Source organism: Hippocampus bargibanti, linkage group LG12 (genome assembly GCF_051943395.1).
Source record: "Hippocampus bargibanti isolate YZ-2025 linkage group LG12, ASM5194339v1, whole genome shotgun sequence".
NCBI classification, from domain to species: domain Eukaryota; kingdom Metazoa; phylum Chordata; class Actinopteri; order Syngnathiformes; family Syngnathidae; genus Hippocampus; species Hippocampus bargibanti.
Window position 1 is genome coordinate 13127278 of NC_142745.1, and position 23015 is coordinate 13150292.

Sequence of the window (23015 nt, forward strand, 5' to 3'; positions counted from 1 at the left end):
ATTTTGCTGCCTCGTCGTTGCGGAGAAGAATTTTAATTATAAACTCTAAATCAGAGGCGTACACACGTTTTGCCAAGGTGGCCAGATTTTATGTGGTAAAATTAGTTGGGGGGCCGACCTTGGCATTTTTTTTACATTCAACAATATATTTCAACACATTTTCATAAAATATTCTGTTTTTCACATTTGCTTTTTTATTTTCATTTTAAACAATCTGAAGCATGACATTTGGATCATTTGAAACATGAATACCGTATGTAACTAGTTTTTCTGTTCCTTCCGAGAATCCGGTCATTTCAAAATAAAAGTTATCAAACTAAAATACAGTGAGACCTCAACTTACAAACACCTCAACTTACAAACTTTTCGTCTTACAAACATCAAATTTATGAAAATTAAACCTGATAATAAGCACTATTTTCATAATACACACCCACCACGGCTGGCGGAGTGATCTTCGGCGGAAGCACACGACCGAACAGCACCAGAGGTTAAGTTACCAACAGTCCTTATGGAAGGTGACTCTCCTTCCATAAGCCATCAACGACCATCAAAAAGGTAAATAAAACTATTTTACAGCACAGTTTATTTCTTTAATTACAGTCCTCATGTAATGCGCCTCTCTTTCCAAAGAGCAATTCCCTTTGATCTCCAACGCCATTCCATCAAGCCATAAATGACCATCACAAATGTAAATAAAGTGACTTTATGATACAATGCAGTGTATTTCTTTCATTACAATACATAGCACATTTATTATACATAGAATAAGGTATGTTGTGTGTAGTTTTAAGGCTTATTTAGTTGAAAAGTATATTTTGTGGAAACCCGGGAACAGATTATTCCCATTTTAATGGTTTCCTATGGGAATTTTTTTTTTTTTTTTTTGAGATACACACTTTTCGCCTTACACACTCTGTCTGGGAACCAATTAAGTTCGTAAGTTGAGGTCTCACTGTACTCATTTAATAAATGAAACAGAACTAAATCATTAATTCTAAAACTACTCATTTGAAACCCCAATTTAAAGCCGTAACCTTGGCTTCAAACTCAATTTTGCAACACACCGAACCGCCATTTGCCGAGGGTTCACGTAAGGAGTAACAAGGCTTGTTGCAGCCCTCATTCATCAAGAGGCGCTAAATAAAAAGCAGGCGGGTGTCCAGATGTGCCTGTGGATGTCATGGAGCAATTGAACACAGCAGATGGCCCACTCAGGCTCAGATTAGATGATGTGGGAGGGATTGCGTTTCTGATGGGAATGGGAGGGGGCAACTAGAGCGTGTGTACACTGGTTTATCAAGCACGTCCACATGTGCTTGAATTGTCCAAGGAATCAGCAAGGAGGACTACAGTATTTAACACATTTTTACATTCTAATTTTAAAATCCGAATCTAAAATTATGGTTGCAGGCCTGGGTTAGGGTTTCATTAGGGTTGGCGTTTATGCACATTCATGGTTTCAAGTCTTTGTTTGGCTTTTTCATTGTGAAGACATGCTGAAGTCGAACAATCCATGTCAACCTTTTCACAGGCTGTATTTTAAAACTGTTCTTATGCTTCATGTGCTCTTTGCATGATCTACTTGCCAAATCGGAGGCACGTGTTTTACATATCCGAGTGTCAACGGTGGCTTGAACGAGGCGCTGTCACCATCTGTCTTTACAAGTGTAAACGACAACAAAACACGGCTCGTTTCCAGTCCTCATTTAGATAGCTTCAACCTTATCCAATTTAAATCTAGGACACTATATTTATTTTTAGCATCGGACTAAAATTAAGATTTTCTCTCCCTCTCTGAGTTTCTATACAGTACATAGCTTCTTGCCATTGTTGATTATTGCTCTCATTGTGACTGCCACACTCGTAAATCAGGATTCAATGCGTTTAATCTAGGAACTGAATGAGAACAGACAACTGATGACCACTCATGACATCCCACAAATTTATCGTTTGTGCACTTGAACATATGTTCATGTTCGAGAAGCTCTCTAGTTACATAATTGATCTGAGAGATCGCAGGATATCAATCACAGATCCTCATATAATCTAAACAGATAGCAATCTTTTGGGCAGTGGTGTTCAAAGCAATGTGTATGGAACATTAAAAAAAATGTCACGTGTTAAAACCAGTGAGAGAGATACGGTGATTCCTTAAGAGTCAAACAGACCAAATTTGAGTTTGGAAGAGTGAACAAGAAATGCGAGAGAGAGAGAGAGAGAGAGAGAGAGAGAGAGAGAGAGAGAGAGAGAGAGAGAGAGAGAGAGAGAGAGAGAGAGAGGGGGGGGAGAGAGAGAGACAGAGAAAGACAGAGAGACAGAGAAAGAGAGAGAAAGACAGACAGAGAGAGAAAGAGAGAGACAGACAGACAGACAGGCAGAGAGAGAGAGGGGGGGGAGACAGAGAGAGAGACAGAGAAAGACAGAGAGACAGAGAAAGAGAGAGAAAGACAGACAGAGAGAGACAGAGAGGGGGGGGAGACAGAGAGAGAGAGAAAGAGAGAGACAGACAGACAGACAGACAGAGAGAGAGGGGGGGGGGAGACAGAGAGAGAGACAGAGAAAGACAGAGAGACAGAGAAAGAGAGAGAAAGACAGACAGAGAGAGACAGAGAGAGACAGACAGAGAGACAGAGAGAGAGAGAAAGAGAGAGACAGACAGACAGACAGACAGACAGACAGACAGACAGAGAGAGAGAGAGGGGGGGTACAGAGAGAGAGACAGAGAAAGAGAGAGAAAGACAGACAGAGAGAGACAGAGAGAGAGACAGAGAGAGAGAGAGAGAGAGAGAGAAATTAATAAATCTTGTGTTTGTCCAGCACGGTTTGGTTCGGAGTCTGCATAAAAAAATGGCCATACCCACTATTGAGGACTTGCACACTGCAAGAACAAAAACAAGGGCGTGGAAAATCCTACTGGAACCCTCCACACCCTGCTCACCACCTCAGGCAGGCAATCCCGAACCATGGCAGCGAATGAGTTAAGGGTTAGGTTGAGCTAAGTGCCAAATTTGGTTAGGAATTGTGGGAGGGTAATGCTTACAGTATGGATTACAGTACATTTAGTGTTCTGTTAGTGGTGAAGGTAACAATATGTATACAGTGATCCCTCACTACTTCCTGTTTCACTTATCGCAGCTTCAGTGCATGGCAGATTTTTCTTTTCAGGGGAAAACAACTTGTTTTAATTTTTTTATTAATAGCATGCACATGTGCAAAAAAACAAAGTAAAAGAAACAACATTGCAAACAACACTGCAAACAGAGCAGAATAAAATCAAACACGCTGGCTTTGAAGAGCTCATGGAGCATTCTGATTCTAGAAATCGTGCCATGGCGGTTTATAAAAATCTTTTTGCTTCAAAAAAGAAAGAGTGCTAACAACTACCGATAACAATGTTCTTCTCTCGGAGAAAGAAACCTTAAGTCGAAAAAGAGGCTACAGCGCAGCAGAGGGCGAATAGGCGCAGCAGCAAAATATTGTTTTACAACACCGTTCTATATTATTAAAAAAATATTAAAAAAGAGGTTTTATTTTTGTTTCATCTGCAGTAGGTACAGTTTTGCATTGTAAAAAAAAAGCTGACTATATTGTACTTTGCGGATTTCACCTAAACGAGGGTTTACTGCACTGTATATGTTAAAGCTGCACTCAAATCCAATCACATTTTGATAACTGGCTTACTTGGGTGATTTCAGTTTGCCACCAAGATGCACCAAAGCTCACAACTGAATTTATGAACTGTCTCTTATTCCGGCTCCATTTTCATCCACTTTCTCTTGCTACGTCCACATTTTCCAACCAGGCCTCCATAAAATGTAGCTATTGCTTTGTGGAACAACTATATTTCTCCTTCTTTACCATTTGGGAATGGCTGCATATGATACTGAGTGTCCTTGCGGTATTGAGGTCAAATATGGAAGGATTTTCTCTCTTGGTGAACTCATGCGTGACCTAAATAGATGAGAAGGGTGCTTGCATGTGATCTTAGCTGCAAATGCATGGCACTATCACGGATTAGTAGCATGTTTGCTACGTGGACAGAATGTCAATCTGGTCCTAGCCAAGCGGAGTATCAACTGTTCACTCAAGGCTGATGGGGACAGCTTTGCATGTCATCATATCAATAGAATCTCTTGTACTGCCTGAAAAGGCCTGCAAGAGGCAACGTTTTCCTCGCCTCATACCAACTTGCGAATGGGGATATGTTTCATTTGTTCATTTCTAACGGCGCTCATCACAAATGGGCAAAAAGTATTCTTCACACTAAAAGATTGAATCTTGAATGGGGTTGAGGGTAGCACAAACACCCACAAGGTTGGTTAAGGGCGAACTTGCATAGGTCACCATTTTTTATTTTGCCGAAAGTAAAGTGATACTTGAATAGTAATATTGAAAATAATGTTGATTCATTAAAGTTACCTTTGCCTTTGAAGTACTATAGGCAAACGTACTCATTTCTTCTGACCTGATTCTCTGGCAATCCACTGTAGGTCAATCAGGCAATGGTCCACTGCGTTGCTTGGGTACGACTGGAGTTGCAGTTTAATGACTTTAGGTTCAAGTTAATGTTTGAAGGTTTGAGTTTGTATTATGATCACGTGTTAAGGATCAGACTAAAGGATCAAGATAATAATGGGTGTGTAGTTACTCTATTAAAGGACAACCGACGCCTCCGGTCAAGTTGTGTCCATAATTTGTAAAATCACTTCAAATGACTTCTACTGAGCGTATTTTACAAAGATTCCACCGCATATAGCTACATTTTACGTTTTAAGACTCACGCTGAATATTCACGAAGGCTTTTTTTCGAGTTGATGACGATGCCTGACGTGACGGCACTTCAGGAAAGCCCCTGACCGAGAAAGTGACACACAATGCATCTTTGGTAATTTGTTTGGTCTGAAAACATCGTGTTGATCCGTGTTGATGGTGAAATTACAAGGAAAAACATAAATAACGCGACGGTAAATCGTTGTGTGTTGCACCAACACTACCAATTGCGGTAAAACGATACAGAAGTTGACACAAATTCCCAGCAGACAAATCAGCCCATTTTCAACAGCGCTTGTGCGTCATCGTGTGCATTTTCTGGGATGCTACATTGGAGTCCAGATGGATCGAATTGATACGGAAGGACTTCTTTAATTGATTGCAAACATTTATGCTTTCCTCTTCAGAACTATTTGCCTCATATTCATAACTGGATGAGTAACAAGAAAGCATCTACTCCGAATCTGAACTCTCTGAAGCCATGGTTTTGATTGATCCTGGTGTGAAGTCACGAAGAAGAGGGCAGGACCTTCTGAAACTCGCCATTTCAGGTTTCATTTTGAAGTAGTTTTTTGACACGAAGTCATTTTTATTGGTGTTTTTCATTTGACTAAAAATATCAGCCTGTGTGTTTTGTGTATTTTAGATGCACTAAAACATTTTTCTGATGTCAGTTAGCTTGGTTTATTCAGAATACTACTGCCGTGTTAATGTTTGTTGACTTCAGAGTTATTGATAACAGAGCTTCATGAATTGCAGGTGGGTTTGGACTGTACCTTGATAAACTGATTCATTCTACTTTCTTGACAATAATAGTTACTTTTTTACTAGCTAAGGGTTTTGGAGGCATCTTTGATCATTACAGAAAGTGTTAAAATATATGGACAGGTTTTCCAGAGATAGTTGAGTATAGGTTCTGCAGAAATAAACACAAATACTTCACTGTACATTTATATTATTATAGATTGTATATGTCAGTACACTGATGGCTATCATTAGCAATTAGGCGGGAAAACTAGCTAGTTAGCTTGCTGTCAAGTAATTAAACAACCAAAAATGCCACTGTCTGTAATTAAAGAAGCTGTTACAAAATAACTAGTTTTGCGCAACATTTGCCTTCATATTTTTACCTTTTCCCGGATTAAAAAAAAAAATCCTAATAAGATCACGAATGGAACATTTGGTCTCCCCGTATATTATATCGCCGTTGTTGGAATTCAGCTGTATTCGACTAATAACATGGAAGATGGCAACGTTAGCTTGCACACGTGCTACAGTTACATTTGGGGGTGTTAAGAAACGCTCTAACATGCAATTTCCATGCCCATTTTTAAGACCTGATCTTGGCTTTAGTCCCTGGCGCTTTCTATCTTTGTGAGTCCTTTATTTCCTGTATATCATAGCTGTCCATGTTAAGCACTTTGTCCCACTTTCATCTGTTGTTAAAGCGCTATATATAAATCATAATGGATTGTAATCTATTGTATTGTATTATTTCTGTAGTGCAATCTAGTCAATTGCTCGCCGTCCGTAACCTCGAAACGTCGTAATCCGAGGCCCAGTTCTGTACAGAGCATTAGAACCATCATACGTGTTAAACTTTCGTCAATCTGAGCGTGACGACCTCCATCCCATAATCACATGATGATCGGAGGAAAGTCACAGGCTGCTTCATGGGAGTGCGCGATGCCAGATCCAGTTAGTTATGGACATGGGGACGGGGGTAGTGGTGATATGGGTGGGGACTTCTCCCCCTATGTTCTAGCCCTGCTCCTAACAGCTCATGCCCCTGGCTGTGTTGCCGTGACAACCGGATGAGGTAAATGGTTGCAGGAGAATCCTCATTACTAGCTGCACCACGTCCTGCAATGACACATTCATATGACGATCTCTCTCAAAAATTCAGCCGAACATTATGCAAGCAGGTGGCATTAAAATGTTTTTTTTTTTTTCTTCTTAAACCTCTAATTTTCCTAGATGCCCTTTGCCCAAAATAGAACGCCGCTTTGCACAGTCGCAGCGATCACAGTTCTGGGTGAAATAACACACCGTGCTGTGTTCACAGATGAGTTCAAGACTGTGAACTAGTGAGGTTGTATGTGTGTGTGTGTGTGTGTGTGTGTGTGTGTGTGTGTGTGTGTGTGTGTGTGTGTGTGTGTGTGTGTGTGTGTGTGTGTGTGTGTGTGTGTGTGTGTGTGTGTGTGTGTGTGTGTGTGTGTGTGTGTGTGTGTGTAGGGGTGGGGGTGGCGGGGGTAGCTGTTTCTGGATAATAATTATTCACGTTGTATATGTCACATTTGCACTAAAATGTAAGCATGTGTGTGTGCGTGTGTGTGTGTGTGTGTGTGTGTGTGTGTGTGTGTGTGTGTGTGTGTGTGTGTGTGTAGGGGGTGGGGGTGGCGGGGGTAGCTGTTTCTGGATAATAATTATTCACGTTGTATATGTCACATTTGCACTAAAATGTAAGCAAGCATATTAAACTGATATTTATGGCCTGCATGGTGAAAGCTTTCTTGGAATTGCTGTTTCTTAGTCAATTTGATTGACAGCATACAACAACAGAGGTCTCACGATGTACTTTATTTAAAGAAAGAAAAACACTGAATTACAAAAATGATAGTAGAACTGACTGATTTAGCAACTGTGAAGCTTATGTTTGGAAAATGGGGTCGACATGTTTTCCATGACAAGATTTGCGGCAAAGTCTCAAGCCTCCAAATTGAAAAGTCAATCAGGCAGTTTGGTGAAAAGAAATCACTTTGAGCAAATTCCAAGGCTCATATTTGAACTAGACACAACTCGGGGAATTTTTCCAAACTAGCACAACCAGAAACAAGTATCAATGCTAAAGTCCTCAAATTTAACAGTAAAAAAAATGAAATTCTTTGTTGGTACCAAATCCACCTTGAGCAAAGCTAACAGTTTCTCTCTCACTATTGACAATTCAACCGTTTCTCCCTCCCATCAGGTCAAAAGCTTGGGTGTCATCCTTGACAGCACACTATCTTTCCACTCCCATATAAATAACTTAACCCGGTCTGCGTATTTCCACCTACACAATATCAATCGTCTTCGCCCGTCTCTCACTCCTCACACCACTGCTATCCTCGTTCATAGTCTTGTCACCTCCCGGATTGACGATTGCAATTCACTTCTCTTTGGTGTCCCTCAGAAACTTCTCCACAATCTTCAACTCGTCCAGAATTCTTCAGCTCGGATCATCACCAGATGATCAACCTCATCCTTTCACCACATCACCCCCGTCCTCCAAGAGCTCCTCTGGCTCCCGGTCAAATATAGAATCAACTTTAAAATTCTTCTTTATACATTTAAAGCTATCCATAACCTTGCCCCCCATACCTATCTGACCTTTTCTATTCTATTCACTCTAGTTCCCTCAGATCGTCTTCCTCCCTCCACCTCTGTGTTCCCCCCCCCCCCACCCGTCTCAGCACGAAGGGTGACAGAGCCTTCAGCTGCTCTGCCCCCAAACTCTGGAACTCACTCCCTCCCAACATTCGTAACATCAATTCTCTTCCCACCTAGAAGTTGTTTTCCTTTCGGCTTTTCCCTTCAAGGGGTTGCCACAGCAAATCAGTGTCCTCCATCCTCAGAGGATCTATCCGCATGTTTGTTTTGGCCAAGCTTTTACGTCGGATGCCCTTCCTGACACAACCCTCTGTATTTATCCGGGCTTAGGACCGGCACAAGAAGACTTGTGTCCCTTTGTGGCTACAGAACAAGCAACTCGCTCAGTAAAAGACTCCCAAACACAAAATGGTTGTCGGCACAGCAACATTCAAAAAAGCTAAACTATACTCACCATAGAAGTCCCATCTCAAAACCCACCTATTTAAAATTGCATTTTCTGTGTAGCTCTCTCTCTCTCTGGTTTCTATTTATAATTGTATTTTATTTATTGTATTCTATTTGTGATTGTGTTTTATTTATTTTAGTACCTATGCTTGTCTGTGACTGTAAAGTGTCCTTGAGACCTTTGAAAGGTGCTTAAAATGTAATGTACTATTATTAATTATTATTATTATTATTATAGTAGTAGTAGTAGTAGTAGTATTTTTACTTTTATTATTAAGTGCTAACCTTTTTTACCTGTGCCATCTTATGTAGAAAAAGCAAACTGTAATGATCATTTTGAGGATTCACAATAAAAAAATTCTCATTAAAAAAACGAAAGATGCATATATGACAGAAGACAGAAAAAAAAGATTTTATTTTTGTTTTATAACCCAACAACAAAACACAGTTACACACATGACGTCTTTGACATTTTGAAATGCGCTCATGTGCAACAACGGCGTCACGGTCGTTGCCGTTTCTAATTTCCATTTGACTTCTTGACGAGTCATCTCTCTAGATGGGGCGTCTTCACTATGCATCTGACAAAACCGCAAGACAAGAAGGTGGCCACTGGGGTTTGCAATGTCCACAACACTGACCCAAGAGGGCCCGCAGTCTGCTAGTAAATAAAACACGCCATTCTGAAAGGTTTGATAGAAAAATAGACATGAATCTAAGAATAGTAAACGCAGCAGCGCATGCTCTAATGTCCCGGTGTTTGCGAGAAAAAAAGAAGTCACGTCATGCGAACTTTATGCGTTGACAACCAAGAGCTAAGCTAATGTAAGAGTCTGTCAATGTAGCAACTACACAGTAGTTGGAACCAATAATGGTATGTATAAAAAACAAAGTCCCGGTTTGATTCTTTACACTACATTGAGAGAAATGTTTGTTGAAAGAGAAAATCACACTCAGGATTTTGATGCCGGAACATGTGAGCGAGCTGATTTCATGGCGTTGTATGCTAATCATCATTGTGATCTATAAATCCCCCCTCCCACTAACACACACCTTTATCAGGAGTAAGCCGTAATTAGTCATGTTATGTCTAAGTGAATGGAAGGTGGTTGAAACAGGTCCATTTTAGGCAGTGAGCCTTGTTAGCTAGCCAACCAAAATACAGAAACTCAATTTTAGGCAGTGAGCCTTCTTAGCTAGCCAACCAAAATACATAAACTCCATTTTAGGCAATGAGCCTTGTTAGCTAGCCAACCAAAATTTAGAAACTCCATTTTCGGCAGTGAGCCTTGTTAGCTAGCCAACCAAAATACAGAAACTCCATTTTAGGCAGTGAGCCTTCTTAGCTAGCCAACCAAAATACATGAACTCAATTTTAGGCAATGAGCCTTGTTAGCTAGCCAACCAAAATACATACATTTTAAAACTGCAGGAGACAAGCTAGCACAAAAAGTGCTAGTCCACATCCTTCGTAGTTTTGATGGTGACGTTTCCTCATCTGAATTGCGATTTGCTGTCTACAGTGGAAAACATTCTTGAGGTGCCAATTTGAAGAATCTTTGTGTCAAGAAACAATGTTGAGTCAGTTGAGGAGCCATTTTATAGCACCGACAGGTGATTATAAACATTAGAATAGGGAGGCCTTAACAACAACTTGTTGATTTTCGCAATAAGCAGCATATTGGGCCCTATCTTCTTTATTTGACAGAAATTATTATTGAATTTTCTCCTTGCAGTAGCTGTGGAAGAAATCAGCATAGCCAAGTGCGCTCTATAAGTTGCCATATATTTTTTTTACATTGGGGGAAATTAGGTGTTTTATAGGGTCATTGGTCTCGGACAAAATTCAGTTGCTATGGCGATTTAAATTGAATTTGTCCATAAGTTGGAAAAGGTCATCCTTTAATTAAATGAATAATAAATACCTTGAGACCGAAAATATCAAACAATTGAGTGGTAAAACAGGAAGTACTACAGTAGACTAAAATCAGTCATTCCTGACTATTTTCCTAAAAGCTCAGTCATGGGGAAAAAATAATAATAGAAACAAAAAAACAAAGGATAATCTATTGAAGACTTCTAATAATTGGGCCTTTGCTAATTTTCAAGAATTTTTTTTTTTGACAATTAGCATGTTCATCAGCACATATCTGTACCCCACTGACCCTTGTTGTTTTTGTTTTTATTTTGTGCGATTGTGTGCGTCTTTCTATTGCGTCTAGAGCATTCCCAAAACAATTTATGCATTCAGGTCACTTTTAATCAGAATGAAAAATGTGGCTGTCATAGTATTATTTATTTTTTTGCTAATCACATCACTCGTCTCCTGACAACTATTCAGCTTCATACCTTGGAAGAACACTTATTAAAAATGAAAAAAAGTACAAGAGATTGGTGGTCCCTGGTGATTATGATGATGATTTATTAAGTGCTTGGTTATATTGGGGACTTTTAAGGATGATGATGTCTAATATTAGTAATGTGACAATGAAAGTTCAATGAGTTTGAAACGCTCATTTTGAAAAACAGATCAAAATCCTAAAATGCTCTCTTGACTTCAACCTGATCTTTGGCAGATGAGGACCAAACCGTTCGGAGGGCTGTCACATCATTAAAGTCACCATTTAAAGTGCATTCATTGACACCATAGTTGTACATGTACTCTCTTTTATAATACCATGTTTTTTTGGTTGTTTGTTTTTTTTTTGCTCTAATTATGTAGATTATACTCAGAGCTATTTCATCTTCCTACATTAAGCTAATGAAAGATTATATTATCTGGCTTTATATGATGATGTTTGTTTTAATTGTGGCACATATACATTTGTGACTACATAGTATATACCGTGGAATCTGCTTGTACATGTCCTATTTTCTCGCTTGGTAGAAAAACACGGCTTAAATGACAGGATGCGGGACCAGAAAGGGAAGCGGGGAATTAATATTGAGGTCATAGGTCTGTATGACATCTTTCGGATATTTCCTAGGGTATGATCAGCTTACATTGTCACGGTAACCCTTTAAAAAATTGATCGGGGTTGTGTTCACGCTTATTTGAGTCTGTAAAACCCAGCTGCATTTCATTTTTGCTTGTCTGTGACTGTAAAGTGTCCTTGAGAGCTTTGAAAGGCGCTTGAAATAAAATGTATTATTATTATTATTATTATTATTATTATTATTATTATTATTATTATTATTATTATTATTATTATTATTATTATTATTATTATTATTTTGGTTGAGTGTTACATATGAACCAAAAAAAAGCAAGACATTTTGAGCAAGTGGTCTTGATTAGCTTGTAAGCTAACATGGTTGAAACATGGTCGACACTATCATACTGGGGCTGCTCCAACGTGATCTGGGCTATTTAGGACAATAATTTGCATAAATCGAGCGATGCAGCAACACAGATGAAATTTGTCTTTTGACCAATCGGGGCAATCGATGAAAATGTCACGATCATACATCTTGTTTTGACCAACTGAGTCCTCTTATCTCTAGGATTGGCACAGATGGCATCATGGCGTTGAGTGATAGATGTTGTTTTTTTGCAATATAAATATCGGTAGGTAGATATAGCGGCCTCGGGAAAAGATGGATTCAGAGGAATTTCTGAATTCACAAATACCAGAAGAATATTCAGCTTTTGGAAATTTGGAATTTCATGAAAATTATGGACCAATTTTCATGCAATAAATGCAATGATAAATGTGTAGAATCCAAGCTCACCAAATCCAACAGCATTTTCTTTTTGATACTTTGGTCCGAATACAAGTATCAAGCTACAGGTGTGAACACAGCCCAAACCTTTTGGTTTCTATTTTTTGCATTATTTTAAAAAAATCCAAAATATTTTGAGTAGATCTGATATTATCTATCCCTCAGGAATGACTTTCCATACCTAAGATGCCTCTTTACAACGAAATCAATAACTGCGATCATTCCATAAAAAAAAAAACAGACCTTCACCAGGAATAAGCAGCACAAATCTGTCTAATTTTGTCTGTGGAGTCTTGTCTATGCCCAAAAACAGCCAGATGAAACGTTAATAAAAGTACTTCCTTATCACTCCTCACTTTCCTCTTCGTCACCCTTGGAACCTTTGCTCCAGCGTTGGAAGCAATGAACTGTGGAAGCCAGGAAGAAGCTAGTCATGATGGCTACCACAGACACAGAGATGCCTGAGAAAATGATGATGAGCAGGTCCGTCAGAGTCAGGCTAGCCTGGCACTCGCGGAAGCTGTCCTTGGAGAGCTGGGTCAGGGAGACGCGTCCGCCGTCCATAGGGAGGGAGCACTCCATGCCTTCCACTCCTGGACACGGAAAGAAAAAGGAGATTAGATGGATTTGCCAGACATGCTGAAGCCCGGGCTTTGCGAGTGACTGATGTTGTGATTTGTGGACAAATGTTTTTTGGGTGGCGTCTGTTTCGAAGATTATGTAACGGGCAAGAGCAAGCAGACAGGACTGAGGCTTATTGTTGTGCAATATGCACTAGCATAAATGTCATCCAAGATTTTAATTATTTCCACAGAAAACAAATCCACTGAAACCAAATTGTAATCATCATCATTATTTGAACGTATGGTATTGGACAGACATCACCAGTGTTAAATAACACAAGTGACTCCTCACATGACCAGGAAAAAAAAGGAAGGCCTTCTATGCTGGCCTAAAAATATCTGAATCACAGACTGATGTTTTGTCCATAAATTCAGATTCAATAATTCCAATTTGACTTTCAACTTCATTTCATTGCTTTTCCCCTGTTGCGCTCTTTCCAGATGTGTGTTTTCGTATTTAAGCATTTAACCAATCACATTTCAGCCATCATTTGTTACCAAGGTCAGAAATCTACCTGGATACCTTCACAATCAGTTCTGCAGGCCCTGTCACATTAAATGCGGTGTCGAAGACTACCTATCTACCGAGCTAGATAACTGGCTAGCTACCTATCTACCTAGCTAGCCACCGACCTACCTAGCTAGCTAGCTGACTAGCTACCTACCTATCTACCTAGCTAGCTATGTACCTAGCTAGCTACCTATCTACCTACCTATCTACCTACCTGGCTAGCAACCTAGCTACCTACCTGGCTAGCAACCTAGCTACCTATCTGTCTAGCTACCTATCGACCTAGCTGGCTAGCTAGTTACCTAGCTAGGTGGCTAGCTAGTTACCTATCTAGCTAGCTACCTCTCTACCTATATACCGAGCTAGCTAGCTACCTACATACCTAGCTAGCTACCTACATACCTAGCTAGCTAGCTAGCTAGCTATCTACCTAGCTACCTATCTATTTACCTAGCTAGCGACCAATCTATCTACCTGGCTAGCTACCGATCTATCTACCTAGCTAGCTACCGATCTATCTACCAAGCTAGCTACCGATCTATCTACCAAGCTAGCTACCTAACTACCTTTCTACCAAGCTAGCTACGTACCTATTTTTATATGTACCATTATACCATATACACCATTTTTTTGAGCTATTATCAATTAAAATGATCCTTTATCACTATAAAATGATAATTTAATCAGTGTGAATGGTTATTGACAAAACAGTAAATCTGCCAATCGGTCGAGAGTGCAGTTTACTTATGTTGCCAGTCAACAGCGAGAGGCTACAGCACACCGACAACATACTCCTGAAATGGACAGTATAGTTGATCTTTTGTGAGAAAAAAAGGTATTATCCCAGAACGGAGTCTTACAACTGTATAAGTATGAAATATAGTATACCGGTTCCACCGTGATATGTAAATGTGTTGCTTTTATGAATTTATGTGGCTCATAGTTGTTATAGGTCCCAAGTGTGCTGTTATGTCGGAGCATTAGCGTAGTAGAAACATATGAACGCCTCTTCCGTCTGGTTTAGGATCAGAATCTCATGAGTAATGCGCTCAATTGACAAGAAGCCAATGTTATTGATTTGGCTGAGAAAGAGCACAGCGGTTAATGATGGTATTCATTTCGACACCTGTTAAACACGCTGTGAGGTAGCTTCCAGATATAAAATGCTTGAGTCATGGTGTTACAAGTGGTATTAAGATTAAACGGCGTCACAATGACCTTAAAATATTGTAGCTTGTTATGACACTAGACTTGATTATTCTTGCACAACAAACAATATGGCAGGCCACTTTCCAAAAAGGAATCCCTTGTAGACTTGGACTCAGGGGATCTCTGAGTGGAGATTATCACGAAAAAAAGATTCACAGGCTTTTTTTTCCTAGCCATGGCCTCTTGTGAACGGATGTATTAATTGGGTAATCAATTCTGCTTGAATGTCCAGGATTCATTAAAATGCAAATGTATACATCCTTTAGAAAAGAGGATGTACTTCACATCAACATGACGACATTCTCGTAGGATTACTCCTTGCTTTGGAGTCAAACGCTGCTTTGAACAACTAAATTTCCACTGCAGGAAGTACCCATTTTGACACAATGACACTCATGCTGACTCACAAGGTGACAACAATTCCAGACTCTCACTGTCACAGCTGGTAACAAACAGCTCAGTGACATTAGAGGACATAAGGAAGGAAAGAGATTAAATAAAATGGTGTGAGACACGATTACAAAATACTGGCGATTCACTCTCTGATGACTATTTCACCAGTTTTTCATCTTTTATTTCCAGTATCCGATTGGTGGAACCAAACTAGCACTAAGAACAACATAAATCAGAAAGAGACAAAGTGGACAAGACCCCTCTTTATCACCAAATTGTCTTTGTCTTTGGAAACTGTCTCCTCTGGTCCAGGAAATAGTTTTAGGATTATTTTACATTTGAGATTACACTTGGTTGTTTCACGTACATAGCCTGCTTTGGACAATCTGTAAAGGGAACATTTATTATATATTTTTATTTACATCGTGTCTATTTCGAGGGATAAAGAGTCACGTAAACAGTCATCTTTAATGACATGCTAGCTTTGAAACTAATGGTATGATGCACACGCCAATACTTAACATTCCAAGCACGAACATTTAATGTATTACACGTGGGATTAAAGTCAGCCACGGGATGATTAATCCGCCAACTCCAGTCATGATTGATCTCCCTCATTGTGACAGACCACGATCAGCTGTGGTTTTTTCCCCTCCCCCATTAATGTCACGCTGTTGATTTTAGCATCTGACTTTCATTCGTACAATGACCATGTTGTCCATGACACAGACACAGAAGGTGACGCTTATAATGACTGAATCTCCTGAAATGGATCACGCCGATTAAATATCAGGCAGATGTAATAATAATAATAATAACCATTCAGTGGGCCGATCACGGAGCCATAAAGTCATAAAAAAGGCAATGAAAAATTCATAGGTCATGGCGAGGATGGGGGGAGGGAAGGAGCCGAGCTGAGCAGGGAGGAAAGTAAAATGCAGAATGACGAACGTTCATGCGACAGTGTGGGTCGGGGGTTGCATCACAGAGGAGGGGGATTCCTTCTACAATGAGACCCAATCACGGTGCATTTCATCAGCGCTCTTCATGGCCTTTTGATAACAGCTCATTATGCTGCAAAGTAGCATTCGGTAATCAGGCTACAATACACAAAAGCTGCCAAACTGTGCTGAAATAGAACATTTGGATCATCACATTCATCATGAGGTGTAAAGATAGCCCGTGATGTTGTAGTCGGCTTATCACTTACTTATATCATTATGAGTGAGTAGTAGTAGTAGTAGTAGCAGTATTGTTTTTTAAAGACAACGATGCATTTTGCACCTTTTTACGGGGGAAACTTGATCAGCCACAAATGAATATTGAGACTCCGAATCCCCCATCAAATGAGATGCGAATTTATGGCGAAGTTGCACGTTGAGCTGTGCCTCCATACACCGCAGGCAGCTTCAGCTCCAATTACACTGGCCAATCCACCCAGAGAACTGTGTCACCCTGAATTATACATAGCCTTTGTTCATCCTTAAGCCACCGGTGGACAAGCCAACAGCCATCCCTTAAATAAACAATGAACTACCCCAAAACAGTGTCAAAAAGAAATATTTTGTGTACCCTAACCTATGCACAAATCATGTCCTCCACTCTTGAGACGCAGTGCCCCAATTAATTGCACTTCAACATGTTTATCCTTTCTTGAAATACATGGTAAAAATACACATCATACCATCAAGTAGCTTTAATTACCTCAACTAGGGTTACGGGTCCACCAAATGGTGTACTTCGGTTCAGTTCATTACATCTATCTGGTTTGTATTTCCACGCCAGTAGCTAAATACACTCACTCAGTACTGACATCACAGCAGGTGGAAATTTAGTGAATTTAAATGAGGGAACAACTGTATTTACATGTTACAAAGTAGCATCTGTGAGGACCAAGTTGAAAATCATTAACACGGTCAACAAAATACACAAGCATACGTTTTTATGGCCGCACACTATGAGAAGTGATCGAGAGGAAATAAGTGGATTATAATTAGTTCTGCTTCCAACGACAGTGGCTTAAATAAACAGAAGCTGCTCATTAAACATGGAAGAAACAATCCCGGATTGCGTAAGCAACAGAACATGTCTAAACTTGGTTTAATTACACCGGGAGACTCAGACTCACCATCTGAAAAAATACATTTAGTTGGTCTGATCTTCTGTGTAGTTATGTTTTCCTCAACAGATGCCCCCCAAAAATCCAGCTTTTTCATATTTTCTAAGCATCTGAAGTGGGAGGTGAAAACCAACTACATCCTGGGAAAGACCCAACAGAGGATGTACTCCCAGAGGCTGCTGAAGAAGCATGGCCTGCCACAGAAGTTGCTACGACAGTTCTACACGTCAATCATCAAATCAATCCTGTGTTCTTCCATCGTGGTTTAGTCAAAAATGTACAAAATATGACTTCAACGGACAGTTAGGAAGGTGGAAAAAAAATCATTGGCACCACCCTACCCACTCTGAAGGACTTGCACACTGCAAGAACCAACACGAGGGCACGGAAAATCCTACTGGACCTTCCTTACCCTGCTCACTACCTTTTCCAGACTCCCCTCAGGCAGTCGCTACAGATCCCTGCGCACCAAATCCAGCAGAATCATTGTAGCTCTAGCTCTGGACTCACTTGAACCACTGTTTCGGGTTCTCGGGTCACTTTACAGTCACAGGATAGATTTTTCTGCGGATGAGCAGCGGCAGCCGCACGCGCCAGCTTTTACTCAACCTGGAAGTCACTCAAATAGATAGAGAGCTAACGAGCTAGCCAATAGATAGCTGATGGTTAGCTGGCTGGATGGGTAGCCAGCCAGCTGGATAGCTATATAGCTAATAGAGAGCTAGCTAGATAGCTGGCCAGGGAGCTAGATAGCAAAAAGCTAGGTAGCAAGATAGCTAGCTAGATAGCTTATAATACATTTGGATTTCACAAGGGTTTGGATCCATTTTTTTTAGGTGGGGGGGGGGGGTGTTTTGTTGATTGTTGATGGCGGTCCCTAGCCCAGATAAATAGAGAGGCTTGTGTCAGGAAGGGCATTGGCTATCTTTTAGCTATCTATTGGCTACATAGCTTTCTGTCTATTTTAGGTACTTCTGGGTTGAGTGAACGCTGGCGTGTGTGGCTGCCGCTGCTCACCCTCAAAAAAACATATCCTGTGACTCTAAAGTGACCTTGACAGTTTTGAAAGGCGCTTAGAAATGAAATGTATTATTATTATTATTATTATTATTATTATTATTATTATTATTATTATTATTATTATTATTATTACTGTTAGTGAACAATAGTATCTCCAGTACCAGACACTTTGAGGCGCTCAAGGACATCTGCATAGTTGCACACTTGTTTTACTACAAATACGGGGACTGATCACTTGAAAATCGTTCACTGACTTTCTGCACCAACTGTACAACTGTTATAAAACTTCATTCTTCCACTGATCACTTATACTGTGCACAGTTGTTCCTGAGAGGTACTACTTACCTACCTTTGATACTAGAGCAGCGTGTTCTACCGGAGACAAATTCCGTGTGTGTTCTACACACTTGACCAATAAAGAGGATTCTGATTCGGATTCTGACTGACCGGCAGTAATCAAACTTATGCTAACAGACAAGTGTGCCAATCGGCGAACTCAGCATCACGGGGGAAATCAAGAAGTGTAAAATGAAATGGGAATTGGATTTTGCAGCATGGGGCTCTTTGGCTGCTACATTATGTAGGCTGTCGGGGGAACCATGAAGATCTCAGGACGATTTCAAAAATAGCAGAGTGTGCTTGTCCAAATAGACACGTACAATATCAGCTTTTTCTTCCTTGCACTTTGCATTTCAACCTTGAGATCAGTAGGTGGGGGGTAACACACATCTTCATTAGCAACATTTTACGTTCATCCTGAGGATATGTTCCGACCTTTAGGTTCTGCTTTCGCCAGTTAGCATGATCTCCATATGAAAGGGCAGGGGTCGGCAACCTGCGGTGCCTGTTTAGCGACGCCCTAGTGGCTCCTTGAAGGATTTTTAAAAAAAATGTTGGAAAATGATAAGAGATGGAATATGTTGTCTATAGAAGGACAAACATGCTAAAATATTCTTAATGTTTTCCAATGATGAAAATATGTGGAGGATAAATATGAAACATTTCTGCCAATGAAAATGTGCGTCATAGCCTGCGACGTACGTTTCTATTAGCAGCATACGATGTCAGTCATTTTGATTGAGACGTGCAGCATAATAATAATAATAATAATAATAATAATAATAATAATAATAAATTTGATTTATAAGCGCCTTTCAAATATCTCAAGGTCACTTTACAGTCACAGGATAAAGTTTTTTTCTGTGGGTGAGCAGCACACGCGCCGGCATTCACTCAACCCGAAAGTAACTCCAATAGATAGAAAACAAGCTAGCTAGCGAATAGATATCCAATGGATAACAGCTAGATAGCCAGCCGGCCAACTAGAAAGTTATACAGCTAGCCAGCTACATAGCAAGCTAGCTACACATCTAGCGAGCTAGATAGATACAGTGCCCTGCAAATATATGATATGTTATCTACATTAATAATAATAATTATACATTTCATTTATAAGCGCCTTTCAAAACTCTCAAGGCTGCATTGAATGTTTATGTAGTCCTAAAACTCAATATTCTGTGGGTCCTGGAATTCCAGTGACAATGACAAAAACCCTGGCACTGGAGTGGACACATATTTGCACATTAAACAAAAAAAAAGCTGCTATCCTCAGATGTAACAAGTGTCTTGAACCAAATGTTTGTCTCTGTACCAAGACTGAGCTGATCAAATACATGAGTTTTTGTGATTGTTAGGCCAGGGCTTTTGGCCAGTAGATCAGGGAGAGAGAAAAAAAAACCAGAACAAATCCCACATCACTAATGTTCTTTTAGAGACAACTGAAATTTGGTCTTGGCTGACACTCATCAGAAGAGTTGACGAGGGGGGGTTGCTCAAATTGAGTGTGATTATCGGATTGTATGTACTCTTCGCTTTCTGTTGCACCTTAAGGATTTGAGCTGTTTTTATACGGAGGTCAACACTCACACCCAAACAACCTTGGAACAGTGACAGAAGAAGAAGAAGTACACCCACTCTCTCTCAACAGAAGCCTCCGCAGAAACATGTATTTACAACATATTTTTGCCCTAAATTTTTTAGTTCAGGCTCAATTTGGACAAGCATTGAACAACAACATGAGCATTATGTCACGTGAAGCTCTAACGTTGGCTCTGTTTCATTTTACCTCGTCCTGTCCCATGTTGCAGCTTTCTCGCACTTCAACGTTAACTGAAAGACATCAGTAGTTATGGCGTGGCTCAGCCTCCGTCGGAGCTATTTGCGCAGTGTCTGATGGGATATGCTATCTGCTTTGAACTCCAGAAGGAAAGCAGATATTAAAGAGCCTCATTTTTCTTTTTCTTTTTGGTGTGTGCGCTAAAACAAATAGTGCAAACCCCCCATGGCTGTTAGAGGCACACTCGCTCATGTAAGCAGCTCAACAGTCACACTACAATATGTCTGATGCGTTAGCGTGAGCCTTGTGTGTTTTTTTTCTTCTCAGGGACACTCACAGATACAGCATATCTTGTGCCCTGTTATCTAACTCAAAGTCACAAGGCCTAAAATGTCTACCCCATCCCCGCTGTTATGTAAAGCAAAAAATTGATAGACCGAATGAATGATTGTGCAGGTAAAATAAAACAATGCATTTTGAAGTTTAGGCACAGGTGAGCAGAAGCCTACCCTAGCAGAGTACTGGGGAGATAAGTACAGTTACACAAAGAATAACTCGCTACTTGGGGCTCGCTGGTGAGCTACAGACTATGCCAGTAGACTCTTGGCACTAGAAGAGGATTCCCCCACTGGGCTGGTTGACAGATGATCAAAGGGCACATCCATTTATCAAATTTCTATACGATCTTTCCTCATTAGGGTCACGGGTGAGTTGGAGTCGATCCCAGCTGAGTTTTATGTGAGAAACAGCCTAGACCCTATTCTGGATACCAGCCAATCACAGGGCGCAGGGCAGACAAAGATCTTTTCAAGATCAACCTTCACAACAAGGGAACATTTGGAGTCTTAAATCAACATAATAAGTAGGATCTTGGAGTTTAGGAGGAAAGTTGAGTATGGAATCAGTAATGCGCTAGATCAGTATAATAATACAATAGTCTTAAAGATTCTCTGGGGTTAATTGGTGGCTTTGCAGAGAGAAATTGAGATTGAGGACTAACAGTCTTAAGAAAACTATCCACTAAACTAAAAATACAACCTGCCTGTTAACCAACTGGATTGGGTAGAAGTGTATTCTACACTGCTGTAATCTCACAAATATTCTTCAAATTACTTTCCAGAGACTAAAAGTCCTGTTTATATGCCTATGTCATTGCACGTTAATCTGTAAATGAGGGTGATTGTGTCGTATTACACACTCACTTTGGAGGTGATGGGGGTGGAGGAAGAACAAGACCAAATTAGAAAGGGAGAATTGAGAGGAGGGGGTTCCCTCTCTAACAGAGAGGAACCTAAATAGACGTGATATGTCGCAACGCTGTGTGTCAGGAAAAGTTGGACAGATTTCCTTACCGTTGGGAAGCTTATGACTGTTCTCCATGAGCCACGCAAACAGGCTGGCAAAGTTGCAGTTACACACCCAAGGGTTGCCCTCCAGCCTGACCACCCGCAGGGAGGGCAGCTGACTTAGCGCACCCACTTTGAGGCTCGACAGTGCGTTACGTTCCAGTTCCAATTCCCGGAGCGAGGTGAGGCCCAAGAAGGCATCTTCACTCACAATGCTCAGGTAGGGGTTGTTACCCAATCGCAATTTGATCAAACTTCGGGACTCCCCAAACGTTCCCTTTGGGATTTCCGTCAAATTGTTGCTGCCAAGATCCAGGAAGACCAGCCTGGAGGAGGTGCTAAGAGTCCCCGGTTCGATGTAGGAGAGCGTGTTGTTCCGCAAGTCCAGATAGACCAAGTCACTGTACAGAACCAGGAAGTCGGACGGGATGCGAGGTATCCAATTGTCAGCAAGGAGAAGCCGTCGAACGTCCAGGGGGATCTCGTCTGGGAGGTCGGTCAGCCCGCGGCCGCTGCAGTCCACCGTGTGGGGGTCCGGGCAGAGGCAGGTCGCTGGGCAGTTCTCCCCCCGGGTCCAGAAAAGAGACGTCAGCACCATGAGAACAGGCTGTAGCCAGCAGACACATGGCAACATGGTCATGGGGGAAAGAGGGTGAATAGGGTAGGGGTCAGAGGACAGGAGATTGGGACGAGAATGGGGAACGGGAGCGTGAAAGGGTGATCAACCCCGGTGATGCAACATGCCAGAATATAGAAGGGCTCAGGGGGTGACGGCAGAACGACGAGGATGTCAGGGAGCTCATTTAGACGTCAGACGGGGGTGAATACACTCCAACGGCTAGAAGTACAGATCATGGATGTGAGTTTAGGGGGCACAGGGAGTCGGTGGAGGGGGGAAGAGGGTGCAGAGGGGGTATTCCTCGGATATGGCAGCGGTCACCAAGAAGGTCTGGGACGCGGTGATGGGATTCAAGCATGGCAAGCCGCAGCCACGTCCCCCCATCGGTCCATTAGCGAGTGGGAAAAGCCTTTGTGACCAAACAGAGAATCCCGCAGAACATGGCCCAAGCGTGGTGGAAGATTATCCCCCCCAGCCTCCCGACATACCACCCACCATCTTTTATTATTAATAGTGTAGCGATGATTCCCTGGAGGAGCTCCCAGCATACCCCCTACCGAAAAAATAAAATAAAATGATGTCTTCTTAAGTCCGATCAGGAGCGTGGAATTAGCATCCAACCGGGAGCATGATGTGTGCAGAGACACGCACAACACAAACACACGTACACACACAGACGCAGCCGCGCAGCTTCGACGTCTGTCTCCGACTGTGGCACGACTCAGCTCGCACCCTCAAAACAATCCC

At 41.2% G+C, this 23015-nt stretch overlaps 1 protein-coding gene across 1 annotated transcript; it reads right to left on the minus strand.

Moving 5' to 3' along the window:
* Positions 1-8985: 8985 nt before the first annotated feature.
* lrrc38b (leucine rich repeat containing 38b) lies at positions 8986-23015 on the minus strand. Its single transcript, XM_089011021.1, has 2 exons — positions 21656-23015; positions 8986-12905 (listed from the first exon to the last, which is right to left on the minus strand). Exons 1-2 carry the CDS (start codon positions 22287-22289, stop codon positions 12658-12660), a joined length of 882 nt encoding a protein of 293 aa, XP_088867147.1. The 5' UTR covers positions 22290-23015; the 3' UTR covers positions 8986-12657.

Coding starts and splice junctions, on each gene's coding strand:
- lrrc38b (XM_089011021.1), bottom strand. CDS start 22,289: ATGACCATGTTGCCATGTGTCTGCTGGCTACAGCCTGTTCTCATGGTG. Junction 12,906..21,655: donor CAGTCATAAGCTTCCCAACG/GTAAGGAAATCT, acceptor TTCCGTGTCCAG/GAGTGGAAGGCATGGAGTGC.